Source organism: Limulus polyphemus, unplaced genomic scaffold (genome assembly GCF_000517525.1).
Source record: "Limulus polyphemus unplaced genomic scaffold, Limulus_polyphemus-2.1.2 Scaffold2529, whole genome shotgun sequence".
Classification (NCBI taxonomy): Eukaryota; Metazoa; Arthropoda; class Merostomata; order Xiphosura; family Limulidae; genus Limulus; species Limulus polyphemus.
The window spans coordinates 117,998-144,522 of NW_013668139.1; the positions used below are offsets into that span (position 1 = coordinate 117,998).

At 31.3% G+C, this 26,525-nt stretch overlaps 1 protein-coding gene across 1 annotated transcript in view; it reads right to left on the bottom strand.

The window, feature by feature from the left end:
* LOC106467211 (tensin-like) overlaps window positions 1–25,821 on the bottom strand; it is a 60,170-nt gene extending 34,349 nt beyond the window's left edge. The window contains exons 1-14 of the mRNA XM_022395347.1: window positions 25,818–25,821; window positions 23,961–24,011; window positions 22,331–22,453; window positions 18,771–18,835; window positions 15,571–15,654; window positions 14,857–14,969; window positions 14,641–14,701; window positions 13,207–13,409; window positions 9,915–9,980; window positions 9,245–9,355; window positions 8,480–8,512; window positions 7,610–7,768; window positions 5,179–5,421; window positions 872–1,426 (exon numbers count right to left, since the gene is read on the bottom strand). Of these exons, the coding sequence (XP_022251055.1) occupies window positions 872–1,426; window positions 5,179–5,421; window positions 7,610–7,768; window positions 8,480–8,512; window positions 9,245–9,355; window positions 9,915–9,980; window positions 13,207–13,409; window positions 14,641–14,701; window positions 14,857–14,969; window positions 15,571–15,654; window positions 18,771–18,835; window positions 22,331–22,453; window positions 23,961–24,011; window positions 25,818–25,820 (1,870 nt within the window). The 5' untranslated portion in view covers window position 25,821. The remainder of the gene's footprint in view (window positions 1–871; window positions 1,427–5,178; window positions 5,422–7,609; window positions 7,769–8,479; window positions 8,513–9,244; window positions 9,356–9,914; window positions 9,981–13,206; window positions 13,410–14,640; window positions 14,702–14,856; window positions 14,970–15,570; window positions 15,655–18,770; window positions 18,836–22,330; window positions 22,454–23,960; window positions 24,012–25,817) is intronic.
* Between the last annotated feature and the right edge of the window lie 704 nt (window positions 25,822–26,525).

The following is a 26,525-nucleotide window of genomic DNA, read 5'->3' on the forward strand; positions in this document are numbered from 1 at the left end:
TTCAACTCATATATACTCAGTTGTCTTGTTTATCATTTAATAAGCTCATATACTTTTATAAAAATCCTTATTCATGGGAAAAAATACAAAGTAGTAGACATATTTTGGTAAAAAATTCAATATATTGAAGGTTATACCTGTTTTTAAAAAAAAAATTAAAGTTTGCTCACACAAGCATAATAGGTGATTATTTTTTAATTGTAAAGTTCAGTATGTGGTGTGTTACTTTATTTTATACAAACTTACAGTTATGGGACCATCTTATTTCAAAGGAGCATCAACTGAAGTAAAACAGTATTTATGTAACTACGAAGCTTAATTTTGCCAAAAACGCGACAAACTGAATACAAAATCGATTTAAAAAGTTTTTATTTTCTTAATATACACAGTTTATGTTTATGGTCATTTGAAACTTTTCATAAACTGAGAATTTTCTAAACATGACCCAATCATAAAAAACTCCAATATCATTTATATATATATAAATAAAAAAAATAAAAAAAGTTGTATATATAATTTATTGTAGTTTTTTTTTATTAACAATGCACATACTAAGCCTGTCGAGTTTTTTCAGTATTACTATTTCATCATATTGGTGTGGTGTGAAAATATGTTCAGAATAAAGCTTTCATGGATTTTTATATCTAATTTGAAAAGAGTTTGATTAAGCTTTAATGAGCTGTATAGCTGGATTTCATGATAAATAAAAAAATATTGGTAGATAAGATCAGAATTTTAAAACAATTATAAACTATTTAGATATACTTGATGATTCTCTCATTTAAATACACTGCTGTGCGTATGGTCCAACAGTGACTGAAGTGTCTATTGTTATAATAAGAAAAAACAATGCTCATTATTTCAACAGCTTACCCACTGGGTTCAGGACTGGAAGATAAGTCACGCCTACTACTTGGCAAGATGGGAGATTCAGATAGAGTTCTTCGTCGTGGTATTGATGCATTACTTGAAATAATGCCATAAGAAAATGGTCCACTAGATTTTCTTGCATGGTGAGGCATGCTGTATCCATCTGTTCCACTGGACAGCTCTTCATGAGTCCATTTAGATGCAGACTTAGCTGGACTATCCACTTGACCTACTACTTGTTTTGTTCCATTAACACTAATAATACCACTTGGGGGTGAGTAAGTCTGTGCAAAAGTATGATGTGTGGGCTTAGGACTTATATACTGAGATGGTTTGGAGGTTGAAAGAGTAGAGTAAGTCTTGTAGGTTGGTGTGGTGGAAGGTGTAACAACATTAATTGGAGAGTTAGATAATGGCCTATCAGGAATGCTTTGAATTTCTCGAAGCATCCCATCCAACAGTTGATCAAGTTCTGCTTGTTCATCTTTTACAGAGGGAATTTCTGATGTAGGTTTGTGATTACTTTCTACAGTGGGTTGCCAGTGGACTTCTACCTCTGTAAAGAAACCACCATTCTAGTATGTTAGGCATATCCTGTAAATTCTAGTAACTCAAACCTTTTTCTGAGTGAACTTCATAACTACTTTTGACAGTAATACAGATTTCTCAAAATTTTTCAAAGTTACCCAGTTGTGGTATAGCAATTTGATGTATACTTCTTGAAGAAGTGACTTAAGAAACATTTCATCATTTTTTTTCACTTCAGAAGATTTATGATCTTGACTCAAATTTCAAGTGAAACTAATAAGGCTTAGAATCCAGTAAATGCTGCTTATGGAGGATTATAAAAGTAAGAACTTTAATTTATATGTATTAACCTCAGAATTATTGGTTTTATACTATACACATTTTCAAATTCAAACTGGGTATATTCTTAATCTAGATTGAAACATTTTAGGTTTATATTCTGTTTAATGCTGTCTTGATCTAACACTCAGCAGTAAATTCAGGTGAATTATAAGCTTAACATTTATCTGTCATTACATTATGGGTATTTTTGGAATGTATGTACCAAGTAAAGGAAAATGAAAATACCAGCTGAAGTTATTCATTATATTGTTACTAAGCGTGGGGGTAATTCAGAACAATACATGGAGTTAGGTATAATCAATTTTATTACTTATTTATCATTAATCTGGAGTAGGTGAGTCATGATATTTTTACCAAGATTATTTCAGATTTTGTACTTTTAGGTTTACAGGCATATTATTACCATAGCAACATTAAGCCTAACGTGACAACATTAGGCCTACTAAACTGTTTGTAATTTTAATATTCAATGTTACCACATAACCTATGATATTTAAACAAACAGTATATAATATTTAATATATAACAAAGCACTTGAATTAGAAATGCAGGAATTTCGACTAAGTAAATTTCTCACATTTTTTGAATCTAAAAAGTCTAATATACAGATTGTACTTAAATCAACTGATTGAGATTATCAATACAAGAACCTTTAGGAGATTTATAATTCTCAAATTTATAATAGCAGTAGAAGTAATAGTATCAAAATAATTGTATTTATATTGAGTACTTGGTGTTATATAAAAAATTAATATTATAAAAAGTAAAAGTGGTTGCTGTTGGTCCAGTTAATTCTCTCTGACCGGTGGTTTGGGATTAGGGGTGGCACCATGATACCACACTAAAAATGTACAGTGATAGGTCTACATTACTGATAGGAGGATAGTGTGTTTTGGCCCATTCTAAACTCCTCTAGCATGTAGATCAGTATAACAAAATCTGATCTTTTATAATGGCCTAAAAGTTTTGATATTTTTCTTTAGCTATTATTGAATAATTATCTACCATATGTTATATACAGATACAGATTTAATTACAAATGCTAAGTTATAGGTATAAGTACAATATGCCATGTGTTTAGTTAAAGTAAATTGCAGAATTTCCAACTGTATAAGTTTAGTACAGTTACCATAGTTTGTATAAGATTCTTCTATGCAGAATAAACATTTGGCACAACTGGAACCTGTAGAAAGTAGCCTAGACAGAAAATGTAGTGATTGGGCAAAGGACGAAGATAAAAGCATATATTTAAAGACCATGGTGTACAGTCACCTGTAATCATAGCTAGAGATAGCGAGACAACTGATTGAGCATTCATCATCTCATGGAGCAAGTACATTCTACACAAGGCTGAAGGACCATTCACGCTTCCCACAAGCAGCAGAAAAAATATAGATGGAAGCCATAAAGCAAGGTTTTCTCTGGCTTGCTAAAAGCAATGAACAGCAAATCTACGGTGCCACCAACATAGCATTTGTCATTTAATAACAGGTAGTACTGCATAAACTTCAGTGTGTTTGATCTACATGTTGATGGCAGAAAGCAAAGCAACTGCATGGTAAGACCGTCATCTGAATGTATGTGCCAGGCCATGCATAGTTAAAGCTAAACAAAAAGGCTGACTAGCTTACAAGAGAAGCCCCAGAATACTGACTTTCCCTGCCAATGAGGCAACCATAGAAGGTCTTCCTAAACATTCAGAGGGAATGAAACTGCTGGCCATCACATGAAAGGTTAATGCAATCCAGTACTAGTCTCAACCCTATTATTTTTATTCTTACAAACTATAATTCCATAAATTTTTACTGTACTTATGCTAAGACATCATTAACAATGAAATCTAGAAAACTTAAAATATGAAGATTGGCACACAATTTGTAAAAACTCTACAACGATTATCAGTAAAGTTCAAAAGAATCTTTTAATAAAATATATAAATAATCTATATTAAAACGAATAATTTCAGTAGTTGTTACACGCATCACTAATACATTGTTTAACTTTTTAAGTCATTTCATTGGCAGTTTTAGAATGTTTCTTGATTTTTCAGCCGTAAGTATTACAAGAGTGCTTATCGTACTTGCATAATATATCTCCACAATTAAAAACAAAAAGCTGTTAACTTTGATATCTATTAAGACGAACTACAAATTATTATGTTACTGCAAGTGAAGTTCAGTTGCTATATGTAAAGTTTATCCACAAATATTCTAATCTGTTTCAATTTACATGTATATTACTTGATATGATGGCATTTACATAGACAACAACTTCATTTGTATTTAATGTTTTCTTGTTAGTGTCATGAAGAACCATTATTTGATAATTCAATTCTGGAACACAAGAAAATAACAACACAACACTGTATGCATTATAATCAATTAATAAAATGTATAAAATAAGCAAGAACTTCCTCGTTTAAAAATGCCCAATAATTTGTTGTATAAAGTTAAAAGCAAAATATACAATTAAAACTCTACATGTTTTGCTGTAAAACATTCCACCATTTTCAGGACACATAAACTGATTTCTAGGAACATCTTAATTCTATCAGCTCCACAATACAACTGACTTTAGAAGTGGAAGAAAGGGCCTACTTGAATTATATGGTAAAAATAGAGAATGGGTTTCTGTCTACTTCAGTATACAGCAAGCCATTCTCAGTTGCCATGCCACTACACGCAAGATCATGTCACCCATTGTCACAAAAAAATGTCTTCTTTTTCATTGTTTGTTCATAGGGCCATTACATTCTCTACATATAATGAAGATTTTATGTTTAAACTGAAATATATATAGCCATTGATAGAGGTTATGAACTGTATATTATAGATAGGATTTATAAAAAACACTGTAATAAATTACAAGTTTCAGAATATACCAGACTACAGATAATAAGTAAGGTTAATAAAGAAAGAATGTGTCTGCCGTATGTTCCGCCATTGTCAACAAAAACAGGTAAGAAAAAAAAGAAGTGTCCCCTGAAGATGGTGAATTTTTTTTCCACCAGAATATCTAAATCTTTAATTGTATAGAGTTTTTAATTGTATATTTTGCTTTTGATTTTATACAATAAATTATTGTGCAGTTTAAAACTTTGAAATCTGTGCACAACAACAGTCACAGAATATATTTAATTAAAACTATTTAACCTTTTGTAAAAGATGCACGGAGAGGAATTATTTCCTTTCATATGTATACACACAATGTCTTTTTTTTTAATATCACGGAGTAATTTTTCTTCAATTATTTTGGTTGTTACAAAAATAAAAGATTTCTATAGGGATAAATCATAAAAATACTACAGTTAAAAGTAAATTTAATTCAGATTCAACATGTTTCCGCTGACTACTGCAAAGTAGAATTTATTACGACTCATCCTTGTAGAAGACTTTCCCAAAAGATAACACGCACACACTTGCATGTCAAGCTACCTACCTATAGTATTAGGTGAGGGTGGGCCATTAGCTCCATTGGTTTTGCCAGGCACTGGAGAGTTGAATGTTGTTTGCCCTTGAATTCCCGAAGAAGATGAGATTCCTGAGTCCATGCTGATCGTATGAGGTCCATCAAGATCACTTAGTTCATCAGTCATTTGGGGGTGACCAGGAGCAACTTGGGGTTTCTTCTTACTGACCATAGCATAGAGACTGCCATCTAGTGGGCCTTCTGTGTGAGGAACTGCCAAGTGTGAACATACAGGTCTGTGGTTATAGGTGTTAGTGTCAGTGCTTCAGCAACACAGCATAAGTGGCAATGTTACATGGGTTAGCTGGATATTAGGCTTTTTGCTAATTGAAGTCCAAATTTTAGTTAGAACAAAGGTTATTAGGGGAATTATATAAAACCTTTGGTAATAAGGTTATAAATAAACATTTTCTTAAAACTAACAGTGTGCAGGTTTAGTAAGTGCAGTTATTTTTATTAACAACTTCTGATATAACTATGGCAGCAAATAAGGTACTGAAACACAAGAAAAATTATTAATATGTACTATGAATGTTGCAGTATTAGACAGTATGTTAAATGTTCTAAGTCTTAAGTATTAATCATAGAACCAAAATAAGTGCACTTTTATGCTACCATGTGCTACTCATTTCCTTACCTATGAAATATTGTAGAATAATTAAAAAGGCAACTTATTAGTTACTGTTATTAAAAAGTTGTATTAATTCAACAAATAACATATCTTCAATTTTCAAAAACTTAATTGAAAGTTTAGATTCATGCATTACAGCTTAATGATACATATTACGGGCATTAAATTTCCCATGTATGAGTGTAAATGTATTAGCTTTATGCTAAAAGTTAGTACTCACGTGAAACAAACTCTTCAAGGCTAATAGAAATTATACACTGGTTTTCACAAGTTAAGAAACTACCCCAAAATACAAATTATGGCAAAATGGTGCAAGATTTACTCATAAAATTTACATGATGCAGCTTGTGAAAAACAAACACAAGTTAAATTTAATGATTAATAAGTGTCCAGAAAGAAAAGGAAAAACAAAACCCCTGAGAAGAGATATTCAGCAGTGGGTGTGGTATTTTCTGACAGCTCTACGTGTCTCACAGGGTCTTTGCTTACTGTTTATAAGATGATCTATGAGAGCAGAAGGCAAAAGAGCCCACTAATGTAGCAGGGCAGTTTTCAAATCTTCGAGTATTCTTGGATGGAAACAACGTGTCTTTCTAGAGTATCCTAATCATGCTATATGAGACTGAGGTCAGGAGAAAATGCTCACTAGTTCCTCTGTATAATAGTGTGATTTTGCATATAACAGCTGATAACACATGCCCAGTGTGGTCAAGCAAAATCATCGGTTAAAAGGATGTTCTCTTGTACCTAAATATGGTCTAACATAGGGATCCCAGATCTCATCCCTCTATCTCCAGCCAGTCATAGTACCACTTTTAAACACAATGAGGTCTACCTATGAAAATTACTAGTCAGCCCGTCAACCCTCTTCCACCATATGAGCATGGGCTGGTTGCGTGTTTCACATTAATTCCAGATGAATGTACACCATGAGTCCCCTCATTGGCTGAGTCTTGACTCACCTGTAAAAATAACATGGCTCCATTGATATGGTGTCCAAGAAACATGTTCACATCAATACTTCAAACACTCCTGTTTGTGAATCAAGGGGATACACACCATTGGCCATCTTGCATTGAGCCCTTTTTCATGCAGCCTCCTGCTTATTATTGAAGCTGATACCAACCTCTCTGTGGCCATACAGAGATCCAAAGACAGTTGAGATGGTGTAGAGGATCTATTTTGTTGCCTCAAAAGTGCTGGGGTTGTGACCTGCAGTTGACCTTGTACTGGTCTTTGTACAATATCTGCATGCTTGTGTCCATAGATGAGAAACAACACTTTTGTTTACAATTGGCCATTCAGCCACCTGCATCTGTAGCTGTCTAGGTTAAAGCCTGTCAATACCTCCCCACTTTAAGAAGTACTTCTGTTTTGAAAATGCTACTTTGTAAGAGCGTTTTGGAACATTACATGACATGACGTCCTCCACTATTTTTACGTGCCACAGGAGAGGCTTAGAATGAATAAGAACAACATAATATTATCACATTTATTGGAAACAATCTTGTGTTACATGGTATCACAGATTTTTTGTTTTGTGACAAACTCCAGTGATCCCATTACTATGTGTATGCACAATGCTTTGATTGGTCTCTCCGTTGTCTTTGATCCACCAGGACCTATATTTTTGTTTGTGGTACCATTAAGTTCATTATTAGCATTTTATTGAAATTATTCAAAGAATATATAAAAATACTTTATCAATTTAAAATAACAGATGCATTAACTGACATTTTCGAAATGTATTTCAAAAACTTTAACCATGACCTTGTTGTTTCATCTTGTCACACAGTTCACGAGGGCTGTTAGCATTGTACAAACATGAAGACCTGCTTAGAAAATCTTCCAGACAATGACTGCTACACATTTTGTGGAAATGACCATTAGATGATGATACTACCAGAGCCAAAACTAAAATGAACAAAAGTCAGTATCCACATGTCTTTAAACAGACATTAATTTATTTGTTTTTTTGATAAGACCATATTTTTCACAATTTTTTTGTTACATGCTTTGTGTAACTCTTATTAAGTTGAGCTTTTGTTTTACTGATACCTGACAGGAAATTTTATTTCACCTTACTAATTTAAGACATATTCATACTACTGGGACCTCAAGATTATCCTAAATGAACTAATCCAGTTCACAATGTTTCCAAAAATACCACATTACATCAAAGGAGTAATGTTATAATAGCAGTGTTGAAACAAAAGCTAAGCCTAAAATACACAATGTAAAATGTAGTATAACATACTTCAATGAGAAAAGATTTTATAAACATCTTGATTAGGTTTCCTTCATCTTAGTGTTCTTAAACATAGCCAACAACCAACAATAACTATTGCAACTTTAGATATAGTTTAATCGAAAAAAGAGAAGAAAAAAAGCCCATAGGTACTGGCAAAATTTGAGCAACCGGATACAATGTCTACATTCTGAGAGGTTAGTTTAGTTATGGATATTTTTTTTATAAGCCACAAGACATGAAAAATTTACATTTATAACAGGTATCTGGGATTGGTTTTCAGTTATTTCAGAAGCTAGTTATTTATTTTATACCACCCATATCTTAATATAGTTGTCAAAAGTAAAATGCTAAATTAAGAATTAAGTGATTTCTATTGTTTTACATATTACCTTTATTGAGTTCAGTTTCTAGTGTATCCAGATCTACAGCAAAAGAAAAGAGTAAGACAAATGTTTCAGTTTAACAGCAGGCACAAGAATCTACAACAATGTAAAGTAGATTACCTAATCATTTTGAATAGGTCTATAGTGCCATAGTGTTAAGTTTTGTTCTTGTAAAGCATTAAATGCAAAATATATCACATGGATGTGCAAAAGCTATAAAACAATAACAGTTTGATATTTCTTTTTAAAAGTTTAAAATTTTAACTTTGCCATGATTATTGAGATTGATATTCATGAAAAAATTTTTACAATGTGTATTCTATGAGCAAAAACCTAAATTAGCCAGTAATTTCTTCAACTTTGGTGTCTTTTTTACTTCAAGATAAATGCATAATAGTATTACTAAAATATTAATATCTTTGGATTGCCTGAAATCAAAATCTAATTTTTATTAACTTTAAAAATTATAATAAAATACTCTTAACATCTGATACTATCATAATAAAGTGTAATCTCTTTTTTTTTACATTTAAAAATATTCAGTAATATCTAAATCTGTTATATATCCAATTAATGCAATAAAAATTCTGTCTCTACCAAACTTTGGTTTGGTTGTTAAGCACAAAGCTACACAATGGACAATCTGTGCTCTGCCCACCATGGGTAACAAAACTCAATTTTTGGCTCTAATTAATTTTATAATATTGTCAATTTATAAATTTGTGGATTTTTACATCAAATATAACCCATTGCTAAGCCTAAGTAACTTACCATCTAACGAATCTTTTGGAGCAAGGTAGAAATTTTCATAAGAATCCCATCGGACTATAGGATCCCCAGTGTTATCCACTGGCACCATAGCATCATTTACTGATCCATTTCCTAAGTAAAAAGTTAGAGGAATGTTTAGTTTGAAAAACAAAAGCATCTGATTAGTTTTTATAACATTATAGAAATAAAATCCATTTAAAAATGATGTAAATAAATAAAGATCTGAGCACTATAGGATCCCCAGTGTTATCCACTGGCACCATAGCATCATTTACTGATCCATTTCCTAAGTAAAAAGTTAGAGGAATGTTTAGTTTGAAAAACAAAAGCATCTGATTAGTTTTTATAACATTATAGAAATAAAATCCATTTAAAAATGATGTAAATAAATAAAGATCTGAGCATTTTTATTACGTGTTGCGAATGTTATAAGAAACTCTTACCATCTTCACAAAGAATCTTCTGAAAACACCAATTCACGGTGGTATTTTCTTCATTACATGATGCAAGGAAGTGACCAATTATAGAGGTGTGGATCAAAATATAATAATTCATGCCCTTTTGTCATATAATGTACACGGAATACATCTGTTAACAAGATTACTATACAAACACACAAAGTGTATTTTTTAATCTTTAACTATTCACAAATATTATTTTTTTAACTCACCTCTAAATTCTTCTGGATGGTATGAAAATTGGAACTCAACTCGCCCTTCTTCAGGAAATCTAGTATCTAGGGTTACAATTTAAAAGTTTAATAGAGCTGATTATGTGTTAAACATAAATTAGTAGACGCAGATAGTTATGAGGCTACTAGTACCAATAAAAATTATTATTTTTGTATATTATTGTCACTTCTGAAAAGTAATTTGAACTACAAAGTTAATAGACATCCCAATTTAAAGGACACAGAATCAAACACAAACACTCTTACTGGTGGTTTTCTGTGTTAACACTGGCTCTTTTGAAACTAATTTCCTTGTACAGTTAGTTGAGAGAATGGATTTGTGCTGTTTATTTGCTGTGCTTTAGTATTTAATAGCATTTTTTTGGAATACTTTGTTAAACAATATTATTATCTCAAATAACTAATTTCAGATGTAGGAATTTTCAGAATATGAGAATCAGGTACTAGTTTTTAATAGTGTGGCAACCATTCTCGGTCTGACAGTCTGGTTTCAGCTCTCAATTTATGATAAGAATAAAACATAAATAAAAGATATGCACACATAAACGTTTATATTCATAAAAAATATACAGGACACCAAAATAACTAGTTTCTTCAAGAGCACATAAAAAATATATAATTGAATTTCAGTTTGAACAAATAATAATCAATATTCTAACAACTCTAGATAATGAACCTAATCAACACATCAAGAAACATTATCCAAACTGATCTCAAAAGAGTAATACTTTTGTCTTTATTGGTCATCCAGAAATACTTTATATGTGGTGTTTGAGAGTTACATTCAAAAAGTAATTAAACTAATTTATTATTAATGTATATGAATATATTTGGCATCAAAACGTGTATAACAAGTTTTAATATAAGTTGTAAAATCTTCATTTCAGAAGGAAATATCTAAATAAATCCTCCATCTTCTCTTATCTGAGTAAACCTGATATTTGTTTGCTCTTACTTGTCAATTTTTTCTTTTTTTACCATTCTTCTATATTGTCCCGAATTCAATGTAAATTACTAATTATAATATAGATATTACTAAGACATATACTAATTCTTATAGCTTTCAATCCTCTTTGTTTAAAGAAACATAAACAAAAAATCATATCCACTTGCCATGCTCTCCTTTCACATCCTCTCTTTCACAAATTCCCAATAATGTTCTCTGACATTTGCTATTACATCATTTATAACCAATAGAAAGTTTTATTTTATCAAATTACGTAAAAAGCTACCTTGTTCTCAGTAGATATATATATTTTTATTTCACATAAAAATTGAAAGTTGCAATCACCGAGTTCAGATTGAGCAGATTGGGGAATTATTTTAAGACACTAATGCCTTGTTAGAAAGCCAGTGAAATTATAATAGTTACAAGACATTGTTTTTTTTTGTGCACGTTATTATTTTTTGTTCTGCAGCATATATTTGAAATAAATGAGAATTATTTAACATACTAGTACCATCATTACAAACCAACAGCAAATAAACAAGAGGCTAAACAAAAGAACTAAATTTAATGCATATTTCTCATTCATTGTTTTAAAAGTAACTAAAATGTAAAAATTAAAAATTTATTAGGTCAGATAATGAAAAAAATAAAGATAAAAACATTTATCCATAAGGTATGCTCATCACTAGCTTGGATGCAACTCATGCGTTATGTCATTCAATACTGGAACTCGGGCTGCATTGCATATTCGCAGTGTGATTTACAGCTTGTATCACAGGCTCATTAGATTGACATAGTTCAAAGAGCAATAAAACAATAAAATTAAATAAAAAACAGATGTAAACTCTTATGAGACTTAAGCTATTTAAGACAAATAATTGTAAATTTCTGTTACAATCTGTTGTCATTCTAGAAAGAAAAAGGGTAGTTTAGAGTTTTTTTATATTTTTCTCCAATGGTTAGAAGATTAGTTAAATCGACTGTGTCTATATAGTGTTAGAGTAGACAAAATAATAGATAAAATATGAATTTTTACTGAAAAAACTATTGATATTTATTTAGGTTTCAGAGGTTATGCAAATGAAAGTTGAAAACTAAGATGAAAGAAGTATTTTTAATTTTAACATGAAAATCACCTTGCACTTGGACTAGTCAGAGTCTGAGTTATACTCTGAAAACATATATTCACATAGAAGTTTTTAGTAAAAATTGTGACGGATTTGTTATTATACATTTAATTTACTAGCAATGTTTGTTTAAATTAAATTTATATTTAGAAATATACATAACTTATACTGTTAAATATGCATTGTGAAACTCCCGCCCGCCTGTTTTTTAAAGTTGTAGAAAATTCTCTAGTGTAAGAATCAACAATATATGAGTGTACATAAAAGCTAGTGTTAGCGTAAGTATTTTTTGGTAAGCCGAAGTTTCGACAAACTCTCCACACACCTATAACTATGAGCAACGCACCATGCCAAAAAAACAGTATCATTGGTTTGCTGTAGTTGGTGTGCTATAAACTTCAGAAGCTATAATTGTGATTGTTATAATGCTTTTTAATTGGGACACTTCAGATTTTGACCAGGAACATATATAAATTTCAAACATTACAAACCATTTAAGTTCAGTGGATTCATATCGGACATTAGTACTTTTAAGAAGATATTATATAACTTCAGCGGTAAAAGAAACTGGATCTGTAATTGGCATGTAAACAGTGAGAACTACAGAGCTAACTAGCTCCCTGTTAAGTGAATTATACCTACGTCAACTCAAAATAATCTCGCTCATCGTGAATACTCAATAAGATATCAAGGAAGTTCCAGACTAGAAATAAGATTTTATATTGCTTGTAAGTTTGTAAAACTTTTGTACATAAATCATTATTTGTAATAACTGTTATTTTAAATTGTGTTATTGGTTATATATTAAAATATATTTGTATTAAAAAAGAAAACTGTGTGTATCAATCCTGTTGGCAAATATCATAACCTGGATATATATATATATCTGCAATTATTTAACTACCAAGTCTAAATTACAATTTAACTCAGTTTTAGACTATTTGAAATTTTAATACGTAACAAAATGCTCAATTAAAAATCTGATTTTTGTGTACAACTTGTAATATTTATTAAAAAAATGACAAATTTTGTGAAGATACATTTACTGTATCGAAACTTATAGTACGGATACTTTCATAGACAGTTAAAAAAAACAAAGATTTTATGTAACAAGAGGCAAATTTCAGAATTTTCTATTTATCTATACTTCCAGTTACATGCAAAATATTTATCCAGTCTATGCAAGTATTCCTACCAGTGTTAGCTTCATCCAGATCATCCTTTCTAAACACCAGACTATCACTGTTCAATGTACAGGTGTGGAACTGAACCTTGAAAATGACTGACCTCCCCATGGGACGTTGTTTCTTGTGATAACATTTTATAAGTAAGTCTCCTCTTAAAGGCAAGCTGGGGTCAAGAGTTATGATGACACGCTTGGCTCGGTCTGTGACAGTGCTAGTGTAAAAAATGAGTATACACTCATCATAATTATATATTCTTTTAAATTTTTCTCAACTAATTATAAGTAAGTGGTTTCAAAAAATGACATTTAAATGAGATACATATTCTTCATGGAAGAAATGTGGTGTTTTATGAGTCATACTCTTAACTCCAAAATACTTCGACTTACTGTTGAATTTTGCTACATTGAACCACAATCTTAAAACTAAAAAAGCTTAATAAAAGCAAACTGAAGAGTATAGCACTGAGAAAAAATAGCACAGTAACTGTGCTATATATATATCTTTTGGACTGATTCTGTATGTAGTTGTTAAACAAACTTTTAGGTACATAGATCACAAGCGTACACACCAATTTCCAAAGATTAAGCTCAGATTTCATAGATAAGGTATTATATCCCTAATTACTTCCATTCACCTCTTCAAAAGAATAAAATATTTATTTTTTATCTTCATTAAATGTTCAGGTACAATAATGGGTGTAGCTTCAGCTCCCACCCCACTTTTTAAGTAATTTCTAAAATACAAATAAATATTTTTTTTATATATTTTGAATTCAAATAACATGCAATTGTAGTTTTTAAGAATTCCAGATTATATTTTTATAAAGTATACAAGATCTGAAGTGCATGTATCTAAAGTGTTTAGAAATCAGCCCCTACTGTAATTTTGTACCTATACTAGACCCATGAACGTAGAAACAATAAAAATGCATAGCTATAAATATAATACAAAGAGCTATAATGCTATAAAGTCTGTTATAGTAAACCTATACTTAACAAAGCAGTCCAGTGTTTACTTAAACAGTACTTTACTATCTTTTTGTAATGTTCTGTGATTCTTAAGAATTCATTAAGTATTTTTTGTTTAAAACTTAGCTTCTTTAGCCCCAGGAACATATATTACTTGAAAAGTCTATTGCACATCACCACATTAAAAGGAAAAATATATCTGATTCAAAAATAGGAAAATCTCTAAAAGATCGAATACAATTCACAGAATAAAACAAATTTTCTGAACTCAATATTTTAATTCAGTTCACTAATTTTACATTTATTCATTTTCTCTGTGCTATATTGCTAAATTACGCTTCAATCTTTACAGATTTTATCAAACATTAATCTGAATTAGATTACTATAGTACTGAACAGTTGAATTTTATTTCTTTTTTTAATGATATTGTGATTATATTAAAATCATTAATCAAAGATATGATGCAAACTTACTAAACTCCTGAAGTGTATACAGGTTGCATTCCCTGGTAGATCTTAATGAAAGGTTTACATCCTAGGGTAACAACAAAAATTAAACACATCACAAGATAAATCATCGTATTTAACACTTACTGAAATAAATTTTACCATATTATTTATAAAGGAATAAACACAGTACCTTATCATACCTGTTGCACAAAATAATGTACAAATTAACTTTGATCTTACCACCTTTGAAGTCAAAATTTGGAACACCTTGAATGATAACATGGTGAAGATACAAAGGACTGTTATTCATCTTTATTGCACCAGACAGTAGCCCAGCAAAGTAATGCACATACCTGTAAATGGAGAGAAAATACTGTTAATCTGAACATAAATTAATAGTATACAAAGGTTAAATCTCTTGACAAACAATGATTACTTCTGTTAATATTTAAAGATTTTTGGAAGCATTAATGAACAGATTTATTTTATATTTAAGGAAATATTTACTCGCTAATAACCAACTGCATTATCAGAAGAAAATAAATTAAGTAAGTGAAAAGTATTATTTTTACTACAATAGGATCTACATGTCAATCTACAAACACAGAGAACCATTAAAAGGAAAGCTAAACCAAGGTTTTTTTCCCTTCTTTAGCTTAGATTTCTTTTGTCTTTCAAAATACCTAAATAACTGGATTCACACAAACCAACTACAACAGAAAAGTATTTACATTTGAATTTAATATCATGACAAATTTATTGTTTGAAATCACTTTATTATAAGAGAATGTATAAAGTTAAAAGATATTATTAACAGCTTATATACTTCAGATATATGCGAGTAGTATTGGACAATTATTATTTATCATGCATTAACTTTTCTTGTATAAAATATTTGACTGTGTAATACTTTTAGAAAGCTATGTTATATGTTAAGCTTCTGTACGATCTCACCTTCTCTGAGAAGGATGCATTCCTGTTGACAATTTGTCATCATAAAATCGCTTCATAGCAAATCGATCCAAAGCCTGGTCAGCACTACAATTACAAACCACATAGAAGCAATTATATATTGTAGTTACTAATATCCACAATTATTTCATCAATTAATTATTAACAATATAAAAAACAAATCATAAAAAAATAAAATAGTTCTTCTGTTGATACTAACTTATCACAGAAAAATATAAAACCAAAACTAGTCAAAGTAGCTTAGACTCTGATTAACAACACTAGAAGTTATTTTGTCTTGTAGCACTGATAAACTTATAGCACTGATAAACTTGTACAACTGATAAACTTATTTGGTGAATACATGAAAAAGACAACAAAAACTTGTGATAATTTTAAAGTAATTAACAAAACTATAGAAGTTAAGGTGTCTGTCAGTTAAAACATCACTGTCTAAATTCAAACTATATTCATTAAAAGTCACTTATTTACCATGGATGTATACACTAATAGATCATCAATGTGGAAACTGAAACAATATGTTCTCCATTAGTCTCCAAGCAAAATATACAATAGGAACAGTAAAAACAACCTTCTTAATTCTACAGTGATTTTATAGAACAAAGAATCAATGTTGTACAGAAAGCTTTTGCTTGCATTTCATTATTCAGTATTTTTACAGTTAAGAGTTTAATGCTACATTGTACTAAACATTTAGACACAAGATATACTTCTGCATGGTCCCCGAAAGTGTTCTGTTTCAAACCAAAATTAACAGTAACAAATATTTTTATTTCTTGCTTTTGAAATTCATGTCATGCTGTGTTGTAGCCTATAGAGAGTGCATAATTGTTCTCGTGATTCATGGCATGCATGTTTTACTGATGTCACAAATTCCAAAGTTAAGCATCCCTTATGAAATGTCATTTTAGTGTCTACTGATTGACTGACAGACAATACATTACTGTATAGTGGTGTGAGTGGTTAAAAGAGATTACCCCCTCCAGGCAGTCTTTGACCCCATTTTGGGGAAATTAATGTAACTTTCAGAATCACAATCTTACAAGTCTAGGTGTCACACCAAGAAGGTGTTCTAGCTAGTCCCAAACTAGAAATATTTTACTCTATCAATTACAACATACTGATATATTTATAAAAATTCTCTTTTCAAAAGACCATTATTTTTCTCTTCTTTTAAATTTTTGTTACCAGCTAATGACTTAATGCACTCATGTTAATTATATATTAGGTCGTCAAAAAATTAATGTCACTATTTTCAGATGAAAAAAATCTGAGCATCTTTTATATCAAAACATTTATTAAATGAAATAGTCTCCATTCTTATCGATGATGCTTTTTCATCTTACAATCAGGTTGTTAATGTCCTGATTAAAGAAATCACTTGGCTTTGAAGAAAAAACATGTCAATGTCCTTTTTAACAGCTTTCACACTTGCATACGTTTTCCCATTAAGATGGTGTTGCAGCAAAAGAAAAAGATGGTAATCTGATGGTGCCATATCTGGAGAATATGGTGGGTGGGGGAGAACTTCCCAACCCAATTCCATAATCTTGTGTTGCATCCAACATTCCACATGTGGACGTGCATTGTCATGGAGAAGAAGAACAACACCTTCCTGATTGATGAGCAAAGGGCATTTCTGATGAAGGGCTTGATTTTAATGTTCCAGTTGCTGACTATAGATCTCTACATTGATGGTTCATTGTGGATTGAATAGTTTGAAATGAATTACTCCTTTGATGTCCAACCAAATGCAAAGCATCACTTTCTATGGATGGAGTCTAGGTTTTGGGGTCAGAAGTGGTTTTTGTCTTGGACTGAGCCATTGTTTTTAGTGTTTAATATTCGCATAGAGAATCCATTTTCATCACCGGCGATAATTCTGTCCAAAAATGGTTCACACGCATTACGCGCCAGAAGAGACGAAGCAACGTTCACACGTTGGAAACGATGATCATCGGAGAGTTTGTGAGGCACCCAAACACCTTCTTTATGGAGTTTTCCCATATTCCTTAGATGTTTACATATTGTTTCATGTGCAATTTCAGGGCCATTTCATGAGTGCGTTGCTTTGGATTAGACTTAACTAGCGTTTTCAGAGCACCAATATCAATTCCAACATGTCGGCCCCTGCCATCACAGTTTTTAAGGCTAAAATCACTTGAATGAAATTTGCTGAACCATCGTTGACACTTACGAACATTCAAAACATTTCCATAAAATTCTTTGATATTCTTTGTAGCTATAGAGGCATTGTTTCCCTTCTTGTATTCAAACAGCAATACATGCCGAATGTATAAGGGATTAGAGTACACTAAACTTTACACACTATAGAGGCTACACTAACGCAATATTTTAGGCAATTTGTTTGTACGTAATGTACGTTTTTTGGGGGGGTGGTTATTGAAAGTGTTCCAAAACACAACTTCTGAAAAGGACTTACCTCCTCTGACACAAAATACCCACTATTAAACCTCGATCTAAGTAACAATTGCTATTTCTCTCAGTCGATTAATGTAGTTAGAAAATTTATGTAAAATGTATTGTGTTAAGGAGAATTCATAAAGTAAAATATGTCTGAGCATATTCCACATAATGTTTTAATTCATAATTTGTTGATTACAGTAAGTAACCTGATGAATATTATAAAGGGTTTAATTAATGAAACCTTTGATTATTTTGATACGAAAGCTTACCAATACACTTTTGTTGATTTGATGTGATTTTTGATATCAGTCACTGATTCAATTCTTTATTCTAACTGTAAACTTCTTTGAGTTGGTGACTTGAGTACTCCACTCATGACTGTATATTTTGATTTAAAATAAATGTATTCGTCACTGGATTTAAAGTTGAACTCCAAATGACTAGCCTACATGGCATCCTTGTTATAGCTCTTTATTACATGAGGAACAATATTTCAACAATATATCACTTTTTAGAGTGACATCACCAGTACTAGATGTCGTTGTAGTATGTTTAATCAATCTGACATATATTTCTTGGTTCACAATATTTAATAATCCACAATTTATTAAATGCAAAGGAATGAGTTCACAAACACTTAAAAACTTGCAAACAAAACATCTAACGACAACTTAGTGAAAAAATTGATTTTTAAAAGATCTAGTTTTAAAAGGTATAGAGATAAATGTATAGCAAATGGTACAGAAAAAATTTACCTTGCACAGATGTTGTTGTAATGCATATATGCTGCCACAACTACCCCCATTCTTCCCCTGTCTCCCTAGAGATAAAAAAGTTTTATAAATTTTTAGCTATGAAACAGTAAAAGCAGTTTTGAAAAACGAAAAAAAAAACTATTTCTTTAACTTTAAACAAACTTTAATCTGTTATATTTTATAAATTAAGTGTAAATATATTGGTAAGCAGCTATATTATTAGCAGTGGATAACTTGTAATGTACCTAATAAGATGCAACTTTAAAGCTAATTTTTTATTTAAATATGCTTTATGTTCATTTAAAGTTATATTTATAGCTTGTCATTTTGAAAAAACAACAACATTTTTACTGGAACAAGACAATTAAGGCTTTTAGTCTTTTGAATTGAAACGTAATCAAAAGATTAACATGTACATGCTTAATAATTACATAAACAAGATCAAGTATACATTCAAATATTAAAAAATTAATTAAATCACTATTTTATAATTGCTAATGACAAATTTAAAATAAATGTTTTACATATTTGGTAGTACATATTTTGGATATTTAATAACTCTGACAAAAAAAAAATGGTTAAGATATCACAAAAGAAACAGTTGCATTAAAATAGAATTGTATCTTATACTATAAGTTATTTAGTTAACTAAAAATTTACTCTGCAACAACAAAGTGCTTCTTATCACCAGATATCAGTGATGACATAAGCGACTGTAAACTTCTATGTTTTATGTATATATTTGAAAGTATGTGGAAAAAAATTCACACAAAGTAATCGATATTTGGATGAACTTTGACACTCTCACTTAACATTGAAAGTAGAAGCCAGAAGCACCTTAGGGGATATTAAGAGAAATCAATAAATTTCTGTTTGTGTTGTTTTACACTGTGTCCAGTCTCTTTCTTTCCCAAGTCAATCGGGTTCAGAGAATTTGGATTTACTTCATAATATATTTCCTCTTAGTACCTCCTGTTATTATTATATCCTACTAAAAACAGTGTACTGCTTCGATGGTTTCAGTGGCTTACCCATAACTATAACAATATCCTTTTCTTCAGTCAAACTAGTGTTAATTTCCGTCTATATCAAACATGCAATGCAAATTATCGTAACTTGAACACATTACCTTGCACATATTATAGTTTAAAGACCATTTGCCAAATACTTACCCAACTTACCAACTGATTCAAGTCATTCTGTAATACTTCATCAACTTCAGTACAGCTAGAAACACTTGAGAGTTTAATGTCATAAGCAAACTTTACTAAATTACTAATTATGTCCTAACAATATCATTAATGTAAATAAAAAAGAAGCAAACGCCCAAGCACTGAATCCTTTGCTACTCTGTTAGTAATAGTGGTGCAGTTTGAATGGAATCAACAAATAACAACCTTTTTGCTTTCTCTCATCCAACTTCCATACAATCCAGTTAATTGGTCTATCCCCAACCTCTACAAATGTGATTTTCTTAGCTAATTTTTTTATATGGTACTTTATCAAAGCTTTTTTTTTGAAAATCTAAGTAAATCAAATTCACACCCTTTCCCACATCCTGATAACAAGCCTCTGCAAAGGATGGCATGGTCAATCTTATATCACACCTAAGAAACACGGAGAGGGTCCCTTCTTTGAATAACGTGTCTTTTGACCTTACATCACTTCTTCTCGCTGTGCAAATAGTCCTTCTCATAAAGGGTAGTGACAAAATTCTTCATCCTCAATGCATCTGAGACAACACTGCATTGTTGACTGATCATTGCAAATGAATTTTAGATGTGTTAGGCCTGTCACCTCTGGTGCCATGGCTCAAATCTGTGGTGATATCATTAAATTATTATATGAAAGTCTTTTTTATAAAGTATGTAGGTGAAAACTAGTGATATAAAGAAAAGCAGTACTTGCACGTCAAGAAAATAACACAACATTTAAGGAACAAGGGGCCTGTTTTTCCATCTAGGGCTGTCTCATCCACTAAACTATTAAAAATCACTCAAAGCCACACCTTGCCATAAAAATTTATATAAAGCTTTCTTTTAAATTTACTGCTTCCACTGTATCTGAAGGCAATTTATTCTAAAGGCCAACTACCCTTTTACAAAAATAAAACTATCTTATCTGAAGATGACTTCTACCCTGCTGAATTTTATATTTGTATTCCCTAACCCTAAAATTCTCACTATTAAGTACAAAAAAAAGATGATACATCAACATTATGAATTCCTTTAACAATCTTAAACACCTTAACCAGATCCCCTCTAACTCTTCCTTTTTCAAGAGAAAACAATTTCAGAGATCATAATCTGTCCTCATATGACTACCTTTCCATCCCAAGCGTCATACTAGTAGCCCTCCTCTGAACCCTTTCCAACAATTCAACATCCTTTTCTTTGTTAAGGTGCTCAAGACTAAACAATATTCTCAACGTGGTCTAACCAGTGACCTATAATACGAAATTATAACCTCTTTAGCCTTGTATTCAATATTTCTGTAGGTATAGCCAAACATTCCATTTGACCTACCACTAGCAACAGCACACTGCTTGGATGGATTAAGAGACTAATCAATCAGAACACCACAATCCTTTTCTTCTAGAGCACTGTTAGGATTATCCAGCAAAATTTTAAACTTCATTAAATAACTTTGCAAAGCATTTTTTATTAGAATTTCAAAAAATTTCTTCCACTACTGATATAAGTCTAATAGGCCTATAATTATCATGATATTATGTTGAGTACTTCCCTTGAAAAGAGGAAAAACATTAGCCAACTTTCATTCCTCTGGCACCTGCCCACTATTCAAGGACTTATATGTATAAAAGAAACAATTGACTAAAATATCCAATCCTCCTTCAAAACACCTACAAAAATAATAGCAATTGACTCAAAAATCCAATCCATTGACTAAAATATCCAATCCTCCTTCAAAACACCTATAAAAATAATAGCAATTGACTCAAAAATCCAATCCATTGACTAAAATATCCAATCCTCCTTCAAAACACCTACAAAAATAATAGCAATTGAATCAAAAATTCAATCCATTGACTAAAATATCCAATCCTCCTTCAAAACGCCTACAAAAATAACAGCAATTGACTCAAAAATCCAATCCATTGTCTAAAATATCCAATCCTCCTTCAAAACACCTACAAAAATAATAGCAATTGACTCAAAAATCCAATCCATATCCTCCTTCAAAATCCTTGGAAATATATCTGGCTTAGAAGCCTTAACATTCTTTAAACTTCTGTTTTTTCCTGTCAACAAAATGTTCACTCCTTTTACACATTCTCAGAATGGCCAGTACTATAATTCCATTTGTATATGTCCACTTAGTACTAAGTCCAGTCTAAAACACAATTTAATATACTTTTATGTTGATATTGCATAACTGTAACTACTAGGGGTTTAGTGAATGTTGTCAAAGAAATTTAGAGCACTGCTCAAGATGCTGGTAGTATTAGCACTTAACTCATTATAAGCTTGTATAAACAGTAACACGATTCATTTAATGAAAGGATAATTGCAATTGTAAAATTAAAAACATACACTCACTTTTGAATGCAAGACACCTATATGCTGAGGATCACTATTTAGCCATGAATCCAATGATTTGCAAATACTACATAGCTTTTCCAGAGGTGGAGCTAAATGAGCAGGCCATCCAAAATCATGCACCTGAAAATGGCAACAACAAAAGAATGAATGCTTAGAACTATAGTGAGATTCCATAATTAAACACAAACTTCTTACACTTGCTAATGTGATGTCTTGTTTCTGTATACTTAAGTCTCTTTAAACTTTACTACTTCAGAAGCCAGAAAAAATTTAACATTTAGGCCTTCCATGGCCTAGTGGTTAGGGAACTTGTCTTGTAATCCGTTGGTTGCTGAATCGAATCCAGTCACCAAACATGATCACCCTTTCAACCATGAGGCCATTATAATGTGATAGTTAATCCCACTATTCAGTGGTAAAGAGTAGCCCAAGAGTAAGTTTACCAGATTTCCAGAGTGCAAAACTGGGGTATTTTTTCCCTCATACAGAGTAACATTGTAACAGCTCTGAAATAGTTTAAATTACAATAACACACGTTTTTTTTCCATTTTCTGAATAATCATGTTTTTAAAACTATAGATAAATAAAAATCTGCTTGCTGGCTTTATATTTTGTATAGACTGAAACACATACAACTGTGCATTTCAGTCTATAGTATATTATAGGACAGGTGAAGAAAACACAACAGGGAGAGAACACTTTATTATGTAATTTGTTTTTTGTCAGGTGATTCTTCAAGTAAAATTTAAAGGACAAACAGGACATAGCAAACTTACACTAAGGTACAGAGAAACTTGGACAATTTAATTCTTTTACCATTTCCGTTCAGCATAGAAAAAATAAGGCTAAAAACTGGGACATCTGATAACCCTACCCAAGAATTAGCAGTGGACTGTGTTGACTAGTCTCTAGTCTATTACTTCAAAATTAGAAACGACTACTGAAGATGGCTATCGAGCAGCTTTACGCGAAATTAAAATATAACATTTATCGATTTAAGCCTTTTTTGTTTACTGTTGTAATATGTTCTACTGTTAGACGGACTCTTATACATTACTTGGTAAAAATAATGCCAAGTCCAGTCCATATAGCAATGACACATTAATTCATGTCTTCAATAAACGTTCGCTACAGGCACTTTCTATTTCACCTGTATTCCTAGCTTTAAACAGAAAGCTTAATTCACTCATACCATTTAACAAAACTTGCCTTGACTGATAACAAATGTTAACTAACTTATTGACTATCTTACAGAAGCACTAAGTCTTCCTGAATGACTTCAATCGACCAATCTTCTCTCGATCATTCCCACTCCATCATTAACCACTTATATTTATAATGAACTGTCACTTCTACCAGGAACGTGAAGTTTCTAGATACTAGACTATTTTTCGAATTTTCGCGATAATAACGTCACACACCCTCTAGAAAACATCTAAATTCAAATATAGCTAATGTCATCATCAAAATGTTTAAATATAAGAAAACTAAATTTACTTCTGAAACAAACTTAGATTGTTATATGTAGTTTACAAGGTAAGTCATAAATATTGCGATAAAGCATATTAACGTAATATAAAGTTAGGACCAAAATATAACTTAGAAAAACATATCCAAATATCTGTACCTGTTCATTTAACTTCGATAGATCATGGCGTTTCTCAGACAAGTTGAAAACCTAAAATATTGAATAAAAAACACTTCATTTAGAGCAAATATTAAATAACTTTATCCATAAAATACCATTGTTGTTTTTACTTTAAATAAGTAACCATAATTTGTCGTCTTATAGTATACTAGGCATTGGCATAACAATTTTGTTTGCAAAATTATCTATAACTATAAGTACAAGCCTATAACTCTAAAGCATTCAAAATACAATTATATTTGATATCTTAACATAACAAGCTGTGAATAATTACCCTGGGAACAGTAGCAAGGAAAACAATCGGTACGTGTGATTGGTTGAAGAGCCTGACGTTGCAAGCAAGGTTCGAAATTTTAAAATTTTAATAATATCATTAATTATTTGTGGATTTATTCAGCAATCACAACAGCTTACTAAGAAGAACTAATACAAAATTAATGCACAAATACGCGAACATTAAGTCAATTCAAGATAGACTCGTAGATTGCTTGTTCCGATATTTTGATAACAATCTATATAAAAATAACTAACGGAAATAGATCGCTATATCGTACACGGTGATGATAGTCCTAAGCATCTCTCTCCACTCAATTTCTACTGTAAGAAAAAGTCCACTTGCACTGGACCTTAATATAAGGCTTAAAATCAGTTATCACTAGTATATTTAAAAGGGTTTTTATATGTCAAATACGAGAATGATACCTGTTTCGAATGAAAAAGTGTCATTTTACCACAGAACTGTTTGCGAGTGTATAGAATGAAATGAAGAGAAATACTTAATACGAAACTGTTGGCGCGTATATACAACCAAACGAAGAGAGATAGTGACTAAATGCTATGAGTATTTTATTCATGGACATGGCCCTAAAGAGGGAAGTAAAATCAGTGTTTTCACCCACTGTTATGATCTCGTGAACACTATTATAGCAATTAACAGTTTATCACACAATAATCAATGAGGGAAGAAAATATCTGAATAGAGCCTGACCCTCCCGCGTAGTGCACAACGAACGAATACCCATCCACGCTTACTTGCGGCAGAATTTTTCAACATAGCTAAACCAAAATTACTTTACCCCTAAAAGACAAACATTTCACTAGGCCTTGTAACTTTTTTCTTTTTTTGCATAGGTGATTTTTTAAAAAAGGCAACTGGAACACTAGGTAATACAAATATTTAGTTATGCAGTCTGCAAACACTCACATAGGCCTACATAAAAAAAATGGAGGGAAAATACGATTTCCTTGTTAATAAAAAGTTTTAAAATCATACAGCTGTAGATTCTGTTTTGGTAAATGATTTTTTGTACACTTTTGGAGAAATACCGACGCAGTGAGTTCTAAATTAGTATTAAAATGTAAGCCTAACGTCGTTTCTACAAAATTATATATATATATATAGCTATCTCCATCAGTGAGCTCTCTATATATTTATATAACTGGAATGCAAATTCGACCAATGGTTGCGCCGGCTCTGGTTAGAGAGTAACAGACGAATTACAGGCATATAGAGTAACTGTAATAAAAATAAGCGCGGATTTACTCCAAAGACAAGGAATAAACATCACTGTATTAATTAACAGACCATGGAAGAATGAAACCCGTTGTGGTCAGAGCACAGATAGCCCTTTGTGTAGCTTTGCGCTTGATAAAAAAGAACAACAAGTTTGCTCAACTACTTTTGGTTTATGTTTTTACCTAAGTTATTGTACATACTGACCTTACTCTTAAAAATTATAGCAGTTTTTCAAAGACATTTAAAGAAATTAAACATATGCTCTGCATATTATAGGTATGTGCATAACAATGAGATTCTAATGTGGTATAATAATATACCATAGGCTTAACCTTTTGTACTATTAATATTTATTCTGAAGCTATTTTTTGATCTTTATGTGTGTAAGTTTTCACGTGGTCAAGAAAACCGTTAAGTTGGTCTTATTTCGAGTTACCTTTTTTTCCTTTGGAGCATTGTTCTTCACAGGTTGTACAGGTAATATCTAAAGACCCAGCCTCACCTATGTGGAATGAGCGTGACTAATCACGTGATATTACAATCTTGCTAATGCTAGGTAACTGTGAGGTTTCTTTGAATCTAGAAATCCTTTGTTTAATTAGTATTAACATAAGCCTGATCAAGGTTTTGATTTGGTATAAAAGCGACCGTGCGTAATCAAGGAAATGTGTACAATAAATATTGTTTTCACCGCGTTTTACACTTTGTGTCCATTCTGCCTATCTCTTAGCGTTAACTTAGCCAGCACAGATTCATCAGTTTTACAATTCCGTACCTTGATATAATCCCTTGTTTGACAGGCCTAAATGGTAGTGATAAAACTCCAAAATATTTTCAATTCACCTGAGAATACCACACAAATTACAAAACTTATTTAACACATTTTACTGGAGTTGTTTACGTTGTTAGCAATAATAGATATGTTACTATTCAAAACATGCGTAACTAATCCAACCAGACAGCTCTCGCTAAGCAAAGTACTCCAGCTGTATACGCTGGCGTAGTAGTTACTAGATGGCGCCACTACT